Consider the following 14,920-nt stretch of genomic DNA (forward strand, 5'->3'; position numbering starts at 1 on the left):
CACCGGTCTATTTGTTTATATCCATAAAAAATGAGATTACAATTAAATTCAAAGGATGATGAATATTTTTAGATCAAAATCAGTCTAACCGAATTAAAACTACATAGAATTATGATAATATCTATTCTTATTTTTATTCATTATATTGACTTGAAAATTTCTAGTCCAACTAGTCCTTGAGTTTAGAAACGAAGCAACCGCATTGGAAAATTGCTTAAGACAAACAATTAGGCTAATGTATATGTGATTAAATAGGGAAAGTTAAGCAATCATATATATATATATATACACACACATAATCATATATATTTGCCTAGTTTTTTTTTAAAGCATCTTAGAATTGGTCACCGAAAACTTAGAAATAAATAAAATGAATAAATATTTCACCAAAAAACTTAGAAATAAATATGAACTCCAAGCCACGAAATGGTTGGGATTTCCTTTCATCAAATCAACGAGGTTAGAAAAAGGCCCAAACTTCTAAGACGGACCAATTTGAAAGCGGCATCTTTATATTTATTTTGGAAAAAAAGCCCAATAAAGGCCCGTTTAGGCCCAAATGTAAAACGGCACCGTTTATATTAGTCTCCATGCCTGGGGTTTTACAAGAATCATTCATCGTCGTTCGAAAAGTTTTCCTCTCGGCCCTTTGGCTTTCCTCGAGTGACTCGTTGGGGAAATTTCGAATCTCTCAGAAGTTTCTCGATTGAAATTCAAATCTGTACTTCGCATATCGTGGTCGTCATTTCCGGAATTAGGGTTCCGATATGCCCCTGTTCATGCCCGATGACGAACTGTCGCGGCTGTCTAGCGACGCCGCGACGGTAGTGGCGGCAAAAGCCGATGAGTTCATTCGGAAGGTGTACGCCGAACTCGAGAGCGTCCGTGCCAAGGCCGATGCGGCGTCCATCACAGCGGAGCAGACTTGCTCCTTGCTCGAGCAGAAGTACCTCTCGCTCTCTCAGGACTTCTCGTCGCTTGAATCTCAGAACGCCCAGCTTCAGTCCGCCATTGATGATCGACTCGCTGAACTCGCTCAGGCGCAGGCGCAGAAGCACCAGCTTCACCTCCAATCGGTGATTTCTACAGTTTCCGGTTTTTCTCTGGGTATTTTTTTTTGGGGTTTTGAGTTTGTCGGCTAAATTCATTTTTTGACGCAGATTGAGAGAGATGGGGAGATAGAGAGGCTGAACACAGAGATGTCTGAGCTGCATAAGTCTAAGAGGCAGCTGATGGAGCTGTTGGAGCAAAAAGATGCAGAGATCAGCGAGAAGAATTCAACCATCAAGAGTTATTTGGACAAAATTGTCAAGCTGACTGATGTTTGTGCGGTTAAGGAGGCTCGTTTGGCTGAAGCTGAAGCAGAACTGGCACGTTCTCAAGTTACGTGTAGTCGTCTTTCTCAGGTTATTGATCCTATCTTCCAAAACTAATTTTAGCTCTTTGGATTTGGTTGTGCTGTGGTTTAGAATTGGGAAGCTTATATCAGCATCCATTGAGGTTTTCCTATAGGCCGAGCTACCATATTTGTCTGGGTTCCATTGGTTTTATTTTCTTGAACCCTATTTTCTATATCTATCCACTCGTTTGTTCTCTATCTCTCCTTATGAATGACTAGTAATGTGTTAATCTTTTTGACGTTTATGGCTTGTGGGTTTTGATGGAAACAGGAGAAAGAACTTATTGAAAGGCATAACAAATGGCTTGATGAAGAGTTGGCAACCAAGGTTGATAGTTACTCTGATCTACGTAGAAGGCATTCTGATCTCGAGGCTGAAATGTCAGCAAAACTTGCAGAGGTGAGACTTTTATCCCAGTTCATACGTATATTTATTTTATTTTGCGTCACTTGTGTAACTTTTACTTCGCATTGTTCCTTGCTGTGTCAGGTTGAGAAAAAATATAATGAATGTTCTGGTTCGTTAAACTGGCATAAGGATCGGTTGAGAGAGCTCGAATCAAAGATTACATCTTTGCAAGAGGTATGTATAGTTATGTCTTTATCTTCTCTTGTCTACATGTGCATATTTACCAGTGTTTTCTTCTCATGCAAAGGAACTCAGCTCATGCAAAGACGCAGCGTCGGTCACTGAAGAGCAATACAATGCTGAACTTTTCACCGTGAGTCTTTTTTGTTCTATGTGCTTCATAAATTCTCTTTTGCCTGCTTCGAGTTCTTGATTTTTTAAAACTCTTAACTGAGCTTCTTGAGAAAGCAGAATTCAACACATTCGGGGCTTGTGTTTGTGAGTATTTGGAATTGGTCATTATAAATTTTTGACTCCGTTCCCTGTGTGTCAAAGATGCAGTGCAGGGAAAAAGGAAATATGGAAATATGTTTTAAGTGTCCCAATCTGTAACCTAGTGTTGATGAGCATTGTTTCATCTTTCTTGGTCCATGAATCTTGGATGATTGGAGATCTTATGAGTGTATAGTCTATAACTATTGGTTGGCCTTTTGGAGTTGGGCATACTTCTAGCTTGTCTTAATTTGTTGACCAATTAGGCAAATAAGCTTGTTGAGCTGTACAAAGAAAGCTCAGAGGAATGGTCTAGAAAGGCTGGAGAGCTCGAGGGTGTCATTAAGGCTCTCGAGGTAAGTTTTCATTTTCTTTCAAGTAGGAATTAAAATATATGCAATATTTGTTCTCCCTTGTTTTCTTGGGAAATGAAGTTTGTTCTGAGTTTGAAGTCGTGACTGTGTAGACGCGCTTGAACCAAGTGGACAGTGATTACAAAGAGAGACTAGAGAAAGAACTATCTGCAAGAAAACAACTAGAGAAGGTATGTAGTGCCATGTTATTTTTCCTCGTTTGCGATTTCTGTTCTTATATCTGTCTCCTTTAAGCCATATTTATCGACTCGGTGTTAGTATTGCCCTTGACCTCAAAACAAGATATCTCTCAGGTCCATGGCAGTGGCTTTATCAAGAATATCTATTGTCAATTATTTTAGTGGGAAGTGCTTTCAGTGATTACTGTTGTTTTCTTATATGGTCTCATCAGCTGCATTTTGTTTAATTTTTTCCTAATTTGATCGTTCTTTCCTTCATCTTATCTGCAATTACAGGAGTATGACGACCTCAAACAAAAAGTTGAAAAGTGTGAAGCAGAAATCGAGAAAACTAGGAAGGCAAATGAGTTGAATTTGCTCCCCTTCAGCAGTTTGGCGAGGTATGTAATCTAACTGGAGACATGAACGTTCAATGCTTTTTGCTTTTCTGACAAGACAGGGTCTAGACATTGTAATTTTGTAATCCCTACGGACCCTCTTCAGTATTATTGCTGAATTCTCATACTTTTCTCTAAATATCTTTGTTGTAGACGGGTTGATGATTCTGATACTAGGGACATGATTGAGGAGAGCCAGATGATAGTTCCGAAGTTACCTGCGGGGGTTTCTGGAACAGCACTAGCAGCTTCACTCTTACGCGATGGATGGAGTGTGAGTTAATATAGTGACAGCCAAATTTGTTGTCGCTTACCTCTGTTGTTTTTAATTTTTTTTTTTGTTTTGATCTTTTGTATCATTCAGCTGGCAAAAATTTATGAGAAATATCAAGAGGCTATTGATGCTCTACGGCATGAACAATTGGGTAGGAAGGAAGCTGAATCGGTACTACAAAGGGTATGACCTACTGGACCTTGGCTAATATCTTCTACTTCCTATATTTTTTTTTGTATCTGATTCCCTCAGGATTCAAGTATAGCATATTTCTTTCCTTTTTTCTCTTCTGAGATTCTCATACTGTAGCTTTTTTTTTCTTGTGCTAATTTTTTACTCTTTTTAAACTTTTACTTTCTTAGGTGCTTTAAAATAGATTTTAAAATTTATTTTTTCGTAGGTCCTATTTGAATTAGAAGAGAAAGCAGGAGTCATTCAAGAGGAAAGAGGTATGTTCTAAAGCAATCAGGGGTAGGAGTAACATTTCTTACAGGCGTGACCTACCTATCCCAACTTTTGATATTTTGCTTTTTGTTTTTTTGTTTTAAAGAATTGGTTATCTGTAATTCTTACTTGTGATTTATAGAATCTAAGACCAGTGTATCAGATTCTGTTTTATTTCTTGCGGCTTAACTTGCAAAACTGGTTACTGTGGTGCTTAGGCGTAGCATTATAGCATGTATGAGCAGTCTATGGTATTCTCTTAAATTCTATTTATACAAGAGCCACTTAACTTCTTAACATCCTGGTGTTTTGTTCTGGCTGTGAGTCTCTTTTGTGGTTTATTGTTTCTGTTTGCAGTTAGCTTTGTGCTTGGGGAGCTATTTACTGCTTTCTTTCAGAGATGTTCTGTCTAATTTGCTAATAATTTCCTTTTATCTCGTTAAAGATTCATGATCTTTAAACCTACACTTAATGCACTTTCATATCTGTTTTCCAGTTGAGTATGAGAGGATGGTTGAAGCTTACTCTCTAGTCAATCAGAAACTTCAGGATTCTGTATCTGAACAATCAAATTTTGAGAAGATTATACTGGAGCTAAAGGTATTGGCTTAGTTTTAGCTCATCACTTTAGTGGTTTTCAACTTTGTTCATGCATTTCTTTATGCATTTAATTCATTGCTAGACTGACTTGAGGAGGCGTGAACGAGAAAACACTTTGGCTCAGAAAGATGTATCTGACTTACAGAAGCAGGTAATTTGAGAATTTCTTCCGCTGCTTTATGTCAGGTTCTGATTTTGTCATCATCTTTTACTGTTTTCTGGTTCCTTCCTAACATTATTTGTGGTGTTAAGTGTATAGGCGCTCATAGATTGCCCCCTTTTCTGATAATTGGTTGGTTGACCAATCAGTTAATCATGCAATATTTGTTGACCACACATTTGTAGGTTACGATTTTGCTTAGGGAGTGTCGGGACATCCAACTTCGTTGTGGATCTGCCAGGGATGATGAAGCAGATGATCCTGTGCTTTCTGATGTTGAAATGGATATGGAGTCTGATGCGGATAAAATAATTTCGGAGCATCTTGTAAGTTTGTTATCGTTCATCGTAAGTCCAGGTGTGAAATAATTACTGGTAAGATTGATTACAGATAACTGATGTTTGCATTCTGGTTGTCTTGGATTTCAGTTAACATTCAAAGATATAAATGGATTAGTAGAACAAAATGTGAAGCTCAGGAATCTTGTTCGTAGTCTCTCTGAGCAGATTGAGGGTAGGGAGATGGAGCTAAAGGTACAGATAATTTTTTTGAGCCAAGTGTTTGCTTTTTTAAGGTGTGGTACTGTATTAAAGTGTTGAATATCAGGAAGCATTTGAGCTAGACCTCAAGAGGAAGATGGACGAAGCTGCTTCTAAGGTTGCTGCTGTCTTAGAGAGAGCGGAGGAGCAAGGGCGGATGATTGAATCGCTACACACTTCTGTAAGCCTTTCAAATCATACAACTGTTAGCACTAGTCAAAATTTTGTTGTATTTCTCTTTTGCTGATTATATCTCATGCATTTTCTTCTTTCTTGGCAGGTTGCAATGTATAAACGATTATACGAAGAGGAACAGAAGCTCCATTCTTCTTATTCCCATCCTGCTGGTGTGCCCCAAGGTTCTGCCTCTTTGCTTTATTTTTTTTGTTAATGAACTAAAGGTTCCTGTAAACGTCCATTATTGACTAAACAATTGGAGACGGAAAGTCAGTTTTTCTCTCATATTTGTTAGTTAATGAAAAGTCAGTTTATAATTTTTGGAAACACAGTCTGAGCTTATTGTGCATCGTCATGTCTTTGCTGGAACTTTCCTCTTCCAGCTTCATGCAACTAAATAGCGAAGCATCTCTTCAATAGCCTTTTGTATTGCTTGCTCATAAGTCAAAGCACATTTTCGGATTGGTTTTGTAGCTTTCTACTCGCTGATAGAAATGTAATTTTATTGTCACAGTTCAAGGAAGGACGGACTTGTTACATCTGCTTGAAAATTCACAGGTAGAACTGGCCATTCTGTTCTCTCTGTCCTTTTTTTCAACAGGGGGATGTGGGTTCCAGATGCTGTACATACCAGACTATCTGTTTTGAGAATAATCTTGCTGAGTGGATTGCATTCTCTAGGAAGCTACTAGAAAAGCCCAAGAGAAAGCTTCTGAACGGGCCAATTCTCTCGAAGAGGACTTGGCAAAGGCAAGGTAAGTTTGGTCTTTATGTGGCTTTTAAGTTCCTCAGAATTCCCTTTTCAATTTCTGTATTTCCTAAGTACACGCGTTTGTATACTTAAATGTGGGTGCTGCCTTTCTTCATAGTGTTTGTGAGTTTCCTAACTGCATAGTATATTATGTGGGACGAGTTGGGTATGTGGAGATATCATTTCTGAACTATTTTGGTCTTCTTCATTTATTTTTCATATTTCATATCTCAACTTAACATGGATTGTGTCACTATCCAGCATATAACAAGAAGAGAATGTCTATGTACTTCTCAGAAGCACGGTTTTATTAAAATCCAGATTGGAAACGTGTCTGCATGTGAAGATTAGTTACTGTAAACCGTAGTATTTACACAAGTATATGTTTGCATCACAAAGGCTCCTGTTCTAAATAAGTTTCATGTGGTGAAACTTTCAACAATCCGTTACTGTTTTTTGTCTTATTCTTGCTGTTAAATCTCTGTTATTCAAGTGAATTGTTTTCATATTTGTATCTTTGTCTTAGGAGTGAGATAATAGCTATAAGGTCTGAACGGGATAAGTTGGCCATGGAGGCAAATTTTGCTAGGGAAAAACTTGAGGGTATCATGAAAGAGGTTGAGCACCAGGTAGCTATGTTTCTAGTTTGTGCTGTGAATTATTGGCGCAGATTGGGCTTTGTTCAATGTTTTTCATCCTATTCGTCTCTTTATGCTAGAGAGAAGAAATGAACAACATCTTGGCAAGAAACATAGAGTTCTCGCAGCTGATAGTTGGCTACCAACAGAAGTTGCGTGAGAGTTCAGAGTCTGTGAATGCAACAGAGGAGCTTTCTAGGAAATTTTCTATGGAGGTTAAATCAAATCACATTTGTCTAGTTAATAATTATCTCGCTGTTATACTGATTGGCATCTTTCCAATAGGTTTCTTTTCTAAAACAAGAAAAGGAGATTTTATCAAATGCTGAAAGGAGAGCGTGTGATGAAGTTCGTGCTTTATCAGAGAGAGTTTATCGCCTACAGGTTAAAAGTTTGACAACTGCAATTGCTATCTTTAGTTATGATTTTTTTAGCTAATATATTGTTCCACAGGCTAGTTTGGACACTATTCAGAGTGCAGAGGAAGTTCGTGAGGTAGCAAGACCGCTCTTTACTGTACTTTGCTGAATTTTCTCTTGGAATATTTATCTTCGAATTTTTTTGTTATAAATTGGTATTTGACATTTGAACTCAGGAAGCGAGAGCTAATGAGAGAAGGAAACAAGAAGAGTATATCAAGCAAACCGAGGTTATCCTTTGATTATTATGACTTTGTTTGATGTCACTTTTGTGTTTCATTTTCTTGAAGAAGTGTGAAACTCAACTGGTTGTATCCTTTTCATTGGGATTTTTGCAGAGAGAATGGGCTGAAGCTAAGAGGGAACTACAAGAAGAAAAGAATAATGCTCGGAATCTTTCTTCAGATCTTGAGCAAACTCGGAAAAATGCTGCAAAGCAAGTAGAAGAAACGAGGAAAGAGTTAGCTAACACCTTGAAGACGTTATCAGCGGCCGAGTCAAGGGCTTCTGTGGCTGAGGTAGTTCTAAATCTATATGACCTTTTCTTATACCTTCTGCTTTAAAAGCCCTACGCCAAACCCATAGATTTACATGGGTTCATATCTGCTCACGACACCATGGATGTTCATGTTTATCCAGTGTCCACTTCAGATTGCCCACTGTAGTCTCTCTGGGTTGCCCCTTCCACGGTTGGTCTTTCTATGTTGCTTGTCCTGGGACATTGGCCTTTGTGTGGGGTTTGGATCTGAGACTAATTGATATGAACCATTCCATAATAGTCAAAGCAATTGCTACAAAAATCTAGCTTGTAAGAGTTGGGAGCCTATAGGTTTATTAGCCACTGTCCACCCCATACTTGATTTATATTGGATAATTACAGTGCATATTTTTGGTTTGCTGAAGCAAGCTATCAGTAGCATTGATAAAATGATCTCTTTAATCTTTGAAAATAGGCCCGACTTTTGGATTTACAGAAGATCAGATCTTCAGACGCTAAGGTAAACGTTTTGATTCTTCTTGCTTCTGTCAAACTGTACTTGTCTTGACCGACATACTCCTATCTGGAGTCAGGGAGGTAACCTTTTGTTTTCCCTGTAATTATTGCCTATACTGTCTCTGTTTTCATATTATTTCTTTTCCACATTTTAGGGTCTTGATGTGGCCAACAGCAGTGGAACTCCCTCACTTTCAAACAATGAGGTCTGTGACTGCCTTGTTACAAAAGTTGTCTAGCAAATAACCACTTGTCTATATGAAGTTTGTTCTAAACTTTTAGTTTTTGTTGTCATTTGCTCCAGATTTCTGTGGAATTGGGCATGGCTAAGGAAGAAATAGAAAAGTTTAAGGAAGAAGCCGAAGCTAACAAAAGTCACATGCTTCAGGTACTCTCCCATTTGGCATCATTTTTCATTATCCTGTTACAACAAGGAGCTGACCATATATAACGCTTTGCAGTACAAGAACATAGCCCAGGTGAATGAAGCTGCATTAAAGCAGATGGAATCTGCTCATGAGAACTTCAAACTTGAGGTATTGTAGATTCCTTTTGGCTAAGAACCCTTTGGGGAGGCTAACTCTGATAAAATTATATCTGTTGCCAAGGTTGTTTCACCTAACGTTTGTTGTAGGCTGAAAAGCTGCAGAAATCGTTGGAAACTGAGGTTCTTTCACTTAAGGAGAGAGTATCTGAGCTTGAAAATGAGTGTATCCGAAAATCTGAGGAAGTAACCTCTGCAGCTGTTGGAAAAGAAGAAGCTCTTGCATCTGCATCAGCTGAAATTGCATGTCTGAAAGAAGAATGCTTAGTTAAGAGGTAGTTTTTTTTATTATCCCTTTTTGTGTGTATCCAGTTTGATAAACTTTTCTGGTGATTGATGTCATGCAATCATGAACAGTTCTCAAATTGGAGCCATGGAAGTTCAAATTTCTGCTCTAAAGGATGGCTTGGAGCGGGAGCATGAGAAATGGCGGGCAGCTCAGGGGAATTATGAAAGACAGGTTTGTTTGATCATTTCTTTTGAGAGTACCACTGCAGCACTGTCTCAGAGATGTGTTGACTATCATGATATTGCCTGAGATGCTGATGTGGTTTTTCTCGTCCGTCAGATTTCTGGTGAATCATTTTACCTTCCTTTCATATTCAATTTGAGAAATATTGGGATATTGACAGATTTCATATGCATTAGTGACATTCTGTATGAGATTGTACATGTCACAAAATGCTTTTATATGTTGTTAGCTTTTTTTTTATTACTTTGTGTGCAATTGTTGTTCGTTTGCAGACTGCTTTCTTTTTTCTTTTTAGAGGTAAATTTGAATCACCTCTCACTTTTTTCAACACAGGTCATTCTGCAGTCTGAAACCATTCAAGAGTTGACAAAAACATCACAAGCTTTGGCAACCCTTCAAGATGAGGCATCTGAATTACGTAAATTGGCTGATGCACAAGAAACTGAAAATGTACCTTCTAAATTCTCAAGCGGAAACTTCACTTACCTGTTGTCCCAACTACTCCTGGAAATGTTCCATTTCATCTGTGGTCTGTTAGTTTTTGTATTGCGAAATTGGGAGAAACCTTAATTTTTGCGACTTTTTCCTAGAATAACATTCCTTGTTTTATTTCTTTTGACTCTGGCCTTTTTTGCTTTCTTCTTAGCATGGTCCATTGATGTCATTTGGTGCTTATTAAAGGTACACCACTTCAATTTGTTTTGATCTTTTTCCAGTCTGAGCTTAAGGCCAAGTGGGATGCTGAGAAATCAATGCTGGAGGAGCAAAAGAATCTTGCTGAGAAGAAGTATCATGAACTCAACGAACAGGTGGTTTAAGTTCTGTGGCTTTTTCTCTTTTGCTTCTCTTTCAGCAGTCCAGCCATTTCTGCACACTGAATCCGGGACTTATTGTCTAACTGTTTATTTTATTTTTATAACTTAGTGTGCTTTATTCCCGTTCTAATAATTTGGGACAATCCCTAATAGTGATTGCTGAATAAGGCTCTGTATCAAGTTTTTATGTTGCATCAGGAAGTGTATCTGTGGAGGGTTTGAATTGCTCTTCGTTCTCAGTTCTAAGGATCACTCATCTTATCTTTCTCTGCCTTCAGAATAAATTACTCCACAATCGACTTGAGGCTATGCATATTCATTCAGCTGAGAAGGATGTCCGTGCTGGGAAAACTTCTTCCGGAACCAGTGATTCTGATCAGCTTGGTGATGCTGGTTTGCAAAGTGTCATTAATTATTTACGCAGGACAAAGGAAATAGTAAGAAACTTTTTTCTATATTTGCTTTTCTATGCTGGATTCCTTGTCATGCACTTTTGATTGAGTCCATTGCTTCCGCATCCTCATTTTCCATCTCACTGAGACTTGACTTTAACAGGCAGAAACAGAGATCTCTTTACTGAAACAAGAAAAACTGCGACTTCAATCTCAAGTGAGTTGCTTTTTTATTGTATCTTAATATTTCATCACTGTCTTTCTGCTTAAACACACAAATAAAAGCCTCCTGCGCACACCCATAAAAGGGAGTGGCTTGTCTTTACTTGCATCTTTTGCTACACTTTGACGTACTGTGCTTTTATCTTCATCTTGTGGTTGCCCAGCTTGAGAGTGCAACAAAGATGGCAGAATCTGCACAGGCATCACTTAATTCTGAGAGGGCCAGTTCAAGGGCATCATTATTGACCGAGGAAGAAATCAAATCTCTTCAGCTTCAGGTAAAGATGATTATGGTTGGATCTGTTACCATATTAACAGAGTATCCTTCTTTGTCAGGATCATCATTTCATCTATTTCAATTGTTCTGCTGATAGGTCCACTTAGAATTGAACTGTTTGCATTGGCTGGCTTTGTGGGTCTCTTGCAGGTCAAAGAGATGAACTTGCTTCGTGAAAGCAACATGCAACTCAGAGAGGAAAACAAACACAATTTTGAGGAATGCCAGGTGCGTAATGAAACCACTGCAAGTTTCTTATGTTTATTCTAAGTTGGCAGACCTCCTCTCTTTTATCCAATGCGGTTAACCATTCCTGAGAAAACTTATTGATCTTGTTTGAAACTTCAGAGAATGCGTGAGGTAGCTCAAAAGGCTAGGATGGAATGTGAAAACTTGGAGAACCTATTGAGGCAAAGACAGACAGAGTTGGATTCGTTTGCGAAAGAGATGGAGAGGCTAAGGACGGAGAAAGATCTTCAAGAAAAGAGGGCTGATGAGGCAAGTCATTTAAGTTTTTCTTGGTCATGTTTCATTGGCGCATACTTACAATGTATGTTTGCTTTGTGAAGTTGCGGGAGACATTCAAAAACATTGACGTGGCTGATTACAATCGCCTCAAGGATGAAGTGCGACAACTGGAGGTATGTCAATAAGATTTTCGGGCCGTGGAAATTTCATTAGCACCCAGATTTTGTTGTGTAAAGGTTGGGCAGAATGATAAATGTCCAAGTTGGTGTATGAGATTTGTCTCGCCTGGCTGAATTTACAATTCAAAGGCACCAGTTGGTAACTTGGTTAGCTGATGGTGATTAGCTGCAGTCTTGAGGTCACCACCTATTGATAATCGGTTGCTCTATTATTCAATGCTTGGGGCAGAAATAGAAAGTTTTCTTTTTTGGGTAGATTGTATATCTGTAAAGAAGCTTGATTTCGGGAATTATTATTTGTATTACTGTCAACAAAATACAATTTAGAAGCAATCTAGAGGGTTTTAGTAGTCGAAGGAGGTTCTTATATGAATATATAATTCCAAATTGATGGACATTGTGTATGTATGTGCCATCTTCACAAATTAAGCAGCGCTCAGAAGGGCGATGCAACGTGTTGAGCTCCCAAAAGGTTCACATGTTCTGTAAGGAATGAATTACCCTGTGCGTGAGATGCTGAGATTGTGAATCATAATCATCTTATTGGCTGATTTGTTCTGGCGAACTATTAGAAGAATGGTGATGTGGATGCTTATCGTGATGCATTAAATTCAGATTGTCAGTGTCCCTCATAGATTTCAGGCTTTTCTCTGTTTCACACTCTTCTGGCGCTATGGTGTCTACTTCCTTATTAGGAGAAACTGAAAGCAAGAGATGCTCAGATAGAAGATGTCAAGAAGCTTCTGTTGGAAAAGCAGAGCAGAATTTCGCAATTGGAGCAGGAGCTATCAAATTACAAAACGGAACTAAATGAGAGGGAGAAGCGGTTAAATGATGCTCAGCAGGCACAGGTATACTGTCATATTTGCTACATTATCCCTTTTGTTATCACATAGATATTTATCCTCTGTTTACTTTCATTCAGGCTAGCTTGCAGTCAGAGATTGACAAGCTCAAAGCAGATTTTAATAAGCAGAAAGCAGACTATGAGAAGTACAGGAGAAGCTTTGCTGTGGCCAAGGTTTCTATATATCTCTTTCTTGTTTTATGAGTTTTTTTATTTCAAATGGTGCCTTATCAACCATTGACTCTGTTCGCTGTCGTTTTCCCTTAACATGGCGAGTTCTTTTATTGCCCTGCAGAAAAAATTAGAAAAAGAAAAAGAGGACATGAGCAAAGAAAACCAAACTCTTTCTAAGCAACTGGAAGAAATTAAGCAAAGTAATCTTTTTTTTTTTCTCTTTTTAAATTCTATCCACGCTCCGACTGGATAAATTTTATTTTTTGGGTGCTCATTTGTTTTGTGCGGCTACTACCGAAAAACAGATAAAAGAACTGCAAGTGATGCCACGGTTGAGCAGGTCATGAAGGAGAAAGAGGAAAAAGAACAGAAGATTCAGGTTCTAGTGGATTCATACTTGTTTTGTCAGTCGCTTCTTGTGGCTTTATGTGAGTTTATGCGATCCCAACAGCGTAAATGGCTTTTGCTTGCTACAGATTTTGGATAATTATGTCGACAAGCTGAAAGAAAAGCTCAAGCACAGGGACGATGAAATGAAGAAGAAGGATGATGAGTTAACGAAAGAAAAAGCCGAACGCAAGTCTGTTGAGAAGATAGTTGAGGACTCCTTGACAAAAGTTAAAAAGGTCTGCATCATTGCTTGTCATAACCCTTATGACAATTCAAATAGTCGGAGAAAATTTTTGCTAACCACATTGCTGCTGCTGCTGCTTTTTTTTGTGGCAAAAGTATTAGTTAATACCTGTCCGTTAATATTTTCCCCGTCTGTTTTTTTTTTTTTCAGGAGAAGAAAAAAGTAGAAGATGAGCTTGTAAAGCTTGAGAGGTATCAGTCCGCACTCACTCGTCTGTCAGAAGAATTAGAGAAATTGAAACAAGCAGAAGGCAGTCTTCCCGAGGTAACAAGTCTTTCTTCCACCATTTCGTGGTGACTTAACAATACAATGTGTTTTTTTTATTGCTCACATCATGTTTTATTTTTATGTAGGGTACTTCTGCCGTCCAGGTTCTATCTGGAAGCATATTGAGTGACCAAGCTACTGCCTTTATGTCAGCAGTAGATTACTTTGAAAGTGTAGCACATTCTATTATCGTCAATTTCCAAGTCAGCGCAAAACCTACCGATTCAGTAGCAGATCCTTCGCAGGGCTCTTCTGCCACTGGTAACTAGAACTTTTAAACTCTCCGATCGTTTTATTCTTTTTTACGCCTTTCGATCTCTGGCTTATGTGCGAGAATTCGAACCTTGTTGGAACAGCTGAGCCTTCGACTGTCGTGAAGGCCTCTCCTGCAACACCTTCAGCAGCTCCCATGGGATCTAGCCAGCCTCCGAAAGCATCGGATAACAGAGAGAAGAGGATAACTTTGCCTAGACCGGGCACTGAGCTCCGAAGACCGGGTAGGAAAATTGTTCGTCCCCAACTTGTCAAACCCAAGGAACCTCAGGGCGATGTAGAGATGTCAGAAGCTGAAATACCCGGGGACGAAGGCAAACAACCATCATCCAGTGAAATCGAAAGCCAAGCAAATGTTTCTGTTGCTCCAACCCAAACCCATGCTTGCAAGCGGCAGGCGGAATCATTGGCCTCTGAGCCTCACGAGATTACGGCTCATGGAGAAACCAGTTCCGAGATTGCACCGCCTGTGTCGAAGAAGTCGAAAGTATCAGAGATACAGACCGAGAGTGGCGAGGGGCAATCTTCCGTTGTTCAGGGCGAAAGCCTTGCGGCCGAACCAGCAGTGGATGAGTCCTTAGACGCTGCTGAGAATGATGGTGAAAGGGAAGATATAGAAGCCGAAACGGGTGAGGAGAAAACGGAGGAACCCGGGGAGCTGCAGCAAGATAATGAAGCTGAATTGCAGGATGATGCTGGCGAAATGGCAGAAGAAAACCTGCCCGAGGCAGATGCATCTGTGGAAGAAGGGTCAAAAGACCAGATTGAGACCGAGCAAGACAACCAAGATCTTATGACAGAGATGGATTCCGAGAAGGAAGAGGGAGAGCTCGACGGAGATGCAGCAGCTGATCCTGAAGGAGCTGCCGCTGATATATCGGGCATGATCAGGAGCCCTGAAATCGGGGAACTGCAGCCCGAGATTCTGGCTACCCCCACACAGTCGCCTGCTAGGATCGACTCATCAGTGGAAGAAGGGGAAGCGACTCTGGACCCATTAATTGACGAGAAGAACGGTGAAGGCGACGGAACTGAAGATCTCACTGCTGCTGCAGCCGAAGGCTCTGATAAGTCTGGCGATGGTAACGATCAACATGCGGCCGAGAATGACCCCACACCAGAAGTCACGATGCCCGCAACCTCTTCTGTGACCCCCACAGCCTCGACAACGCCCACGGCTGACGCCATCG

General features: G+C 39.6%; 1 protein-coding gene across 1 annotated transcript in view; it reads left to right on the forward strand.

The window, feature by feature from the left end:
• The first annotated feature begins 632 nt into the window (after positions 1-632).
• LOC104813306 (nuclear-pore anchor) overlaps positions 633-14,920 on the forward strand; it is a 14,945-nt gene continuing 657 nt past the window's right edge. The window contains exons 1-47 of the mRNA XM_010540872.2: positions 633-1,076; positions 1,161-1,406; positions 1,671-1,799; positions 1,890-1,982; positions 2,056-2,121; positions 2,507-2,596; positions 2,707-2,784; positions 3,070-3,173; positions 3,324-3,444; positions 3,535-3,627; positions 3,845-3,893; positions 4,385-4,488; positions 4,571-4,639; positions 4,834-4,974; positions 5,077-5,181; positions 5,255-5,368; positions 5,468-5,546; positions 5,879-5,922; positions 6,046-6,119; positions 6,642-6,744; positions 6,834-6,968; positions 7,039-7,137; positions 7,207-7,248; positions 7,349-7,402; positions 7,511-7,690; positions 8,126-8,170; positions 8,322-8,372; positions 8,471-8,554; positions 8,628-8,702; positions 8,801-8,985; positions 9,068-9,170; positions 9,516-9,632; positions 9,899-9,991; positions 10,276-10,434; positions 10,553-10,606; positions 10,776-10,889; positions 11,039-11,116; positions 11,237-11,386; positions 11,458-11,529; positions 12,231-12,386; positions 12,461-12,556; positions 12,678-12,756; positions 12,862-12,935; positions 13,033-13,182; positions 13,341-13,454; positions 13,544-13,718; positions 13,814-14,907. Coding sequence (XP_010539174.1) covers positions 768-1,076; positions 1,161-1,406; positions 1,671-1,799; positions 1,890-1,982; positions 2,056-2,121; positions 2,507-2,596; positions 2,707-2,784; positions 3,070-3,173; positions 3,324-3,444; positions 3,535-3,627; positions 3,845-3,893; positions 4,385-4,488; positions 4,571-4,639; positions 4,834-4,974; positions 5,077-5,181; positions 5,255-5,368; positions 5,468-5,546; positions 5,879-5,922; positions 6,046-6,119; positions 6,642-6,744; positions 6,834-6,968; positions 7,039-7,137; positions 7,207-7,248; positions 7,349-7,402; positions 7,511-7,690; positions 8,126-8,170; positions 8,322-8,372; positions 8,471-8,554; positions 8,628-8,702; positions 8,801-8,985; positions 9,068-9,170; positions 9,516-9,632; positions 9,899-9,991; positions 10,276-10,434; positions 10,553-10,606; positions 10,776-10,889; positions 11,039-11,116; positions 11,237-11,386; positions 11,458-11,529; positions 12,231-12,386; positions 12,461-12,556; positions 12,678-12,756; positions 12,862-12,935; positions 13,033-13,182; positions 13,341-13,454; positions 13,544-13,718; positions 13,814-14,907 — 6,039 coding nt within the window. The 5' untranslated portion in view covers positions 633-767. The remainder of the gene's footprint in view (positions 1,077-1,160; positions 1,407-1,670; positions 1,800-1,889; positions 1,983-2,055; positions 2,122-2,506; positions 2,597-2,706; positions 2,785-3,069; positions 3,174-3,323; positions 3,445-3,534; positions 3,628-3,844; positions 3,894-4,384; positions 4,489-4,570; positions 4,640-4,833; positions 4,975-5,076; positions 5,182-5,254; positions 5,369-5,467; positions 5,547-5,878; positions 5,923-6,045; positions 6,120-6,641; positions 6,745-6,833; positions 6,969-7,038; positions 7,138-7,206; positions 7,249-7,348; positions 7,403-7,510; positions 7,691-8,125; positions 8,171-8,321; positions 8,373-8,470; positions 8,555-8,627; positions 8,703-8,800; positions 8,986-9,067; positions 9,171-9,515; positions 9,633-9,898; positions 9,992-10,275; positions 10,435-10,552; positions 10,607-10,775; positions 10,890-11,038; positions 11,117-11,236; positions 11,387-11,457; positions 11,530-12,230; positions 12,387-12,460; positions 12,557-12,677; positions 12,757-12,861; positions 12,936-13,032; positions 13,183-13,340; positions 13,455-13,543; positions 13,719-13,813; positions 14,908-14,920) is intronic.

The sequence above is a fragment of the Tarenaya hassleriana genome, unplaced genomic scaffold, assembly GCF_000463585.1.
Source record: "Tarenaya hassleriana unplaced genomic scaffold, ASM46358v1 Cleome2, whole genome shotgun sequence".
Taxonomy (NCBI): Eukaryota; Viridiplantae; Streptophyta; class Magnoliopsida; order Brassicales; family Cleomaceae; genus Tarenaya; species Tarenaya hassleriana.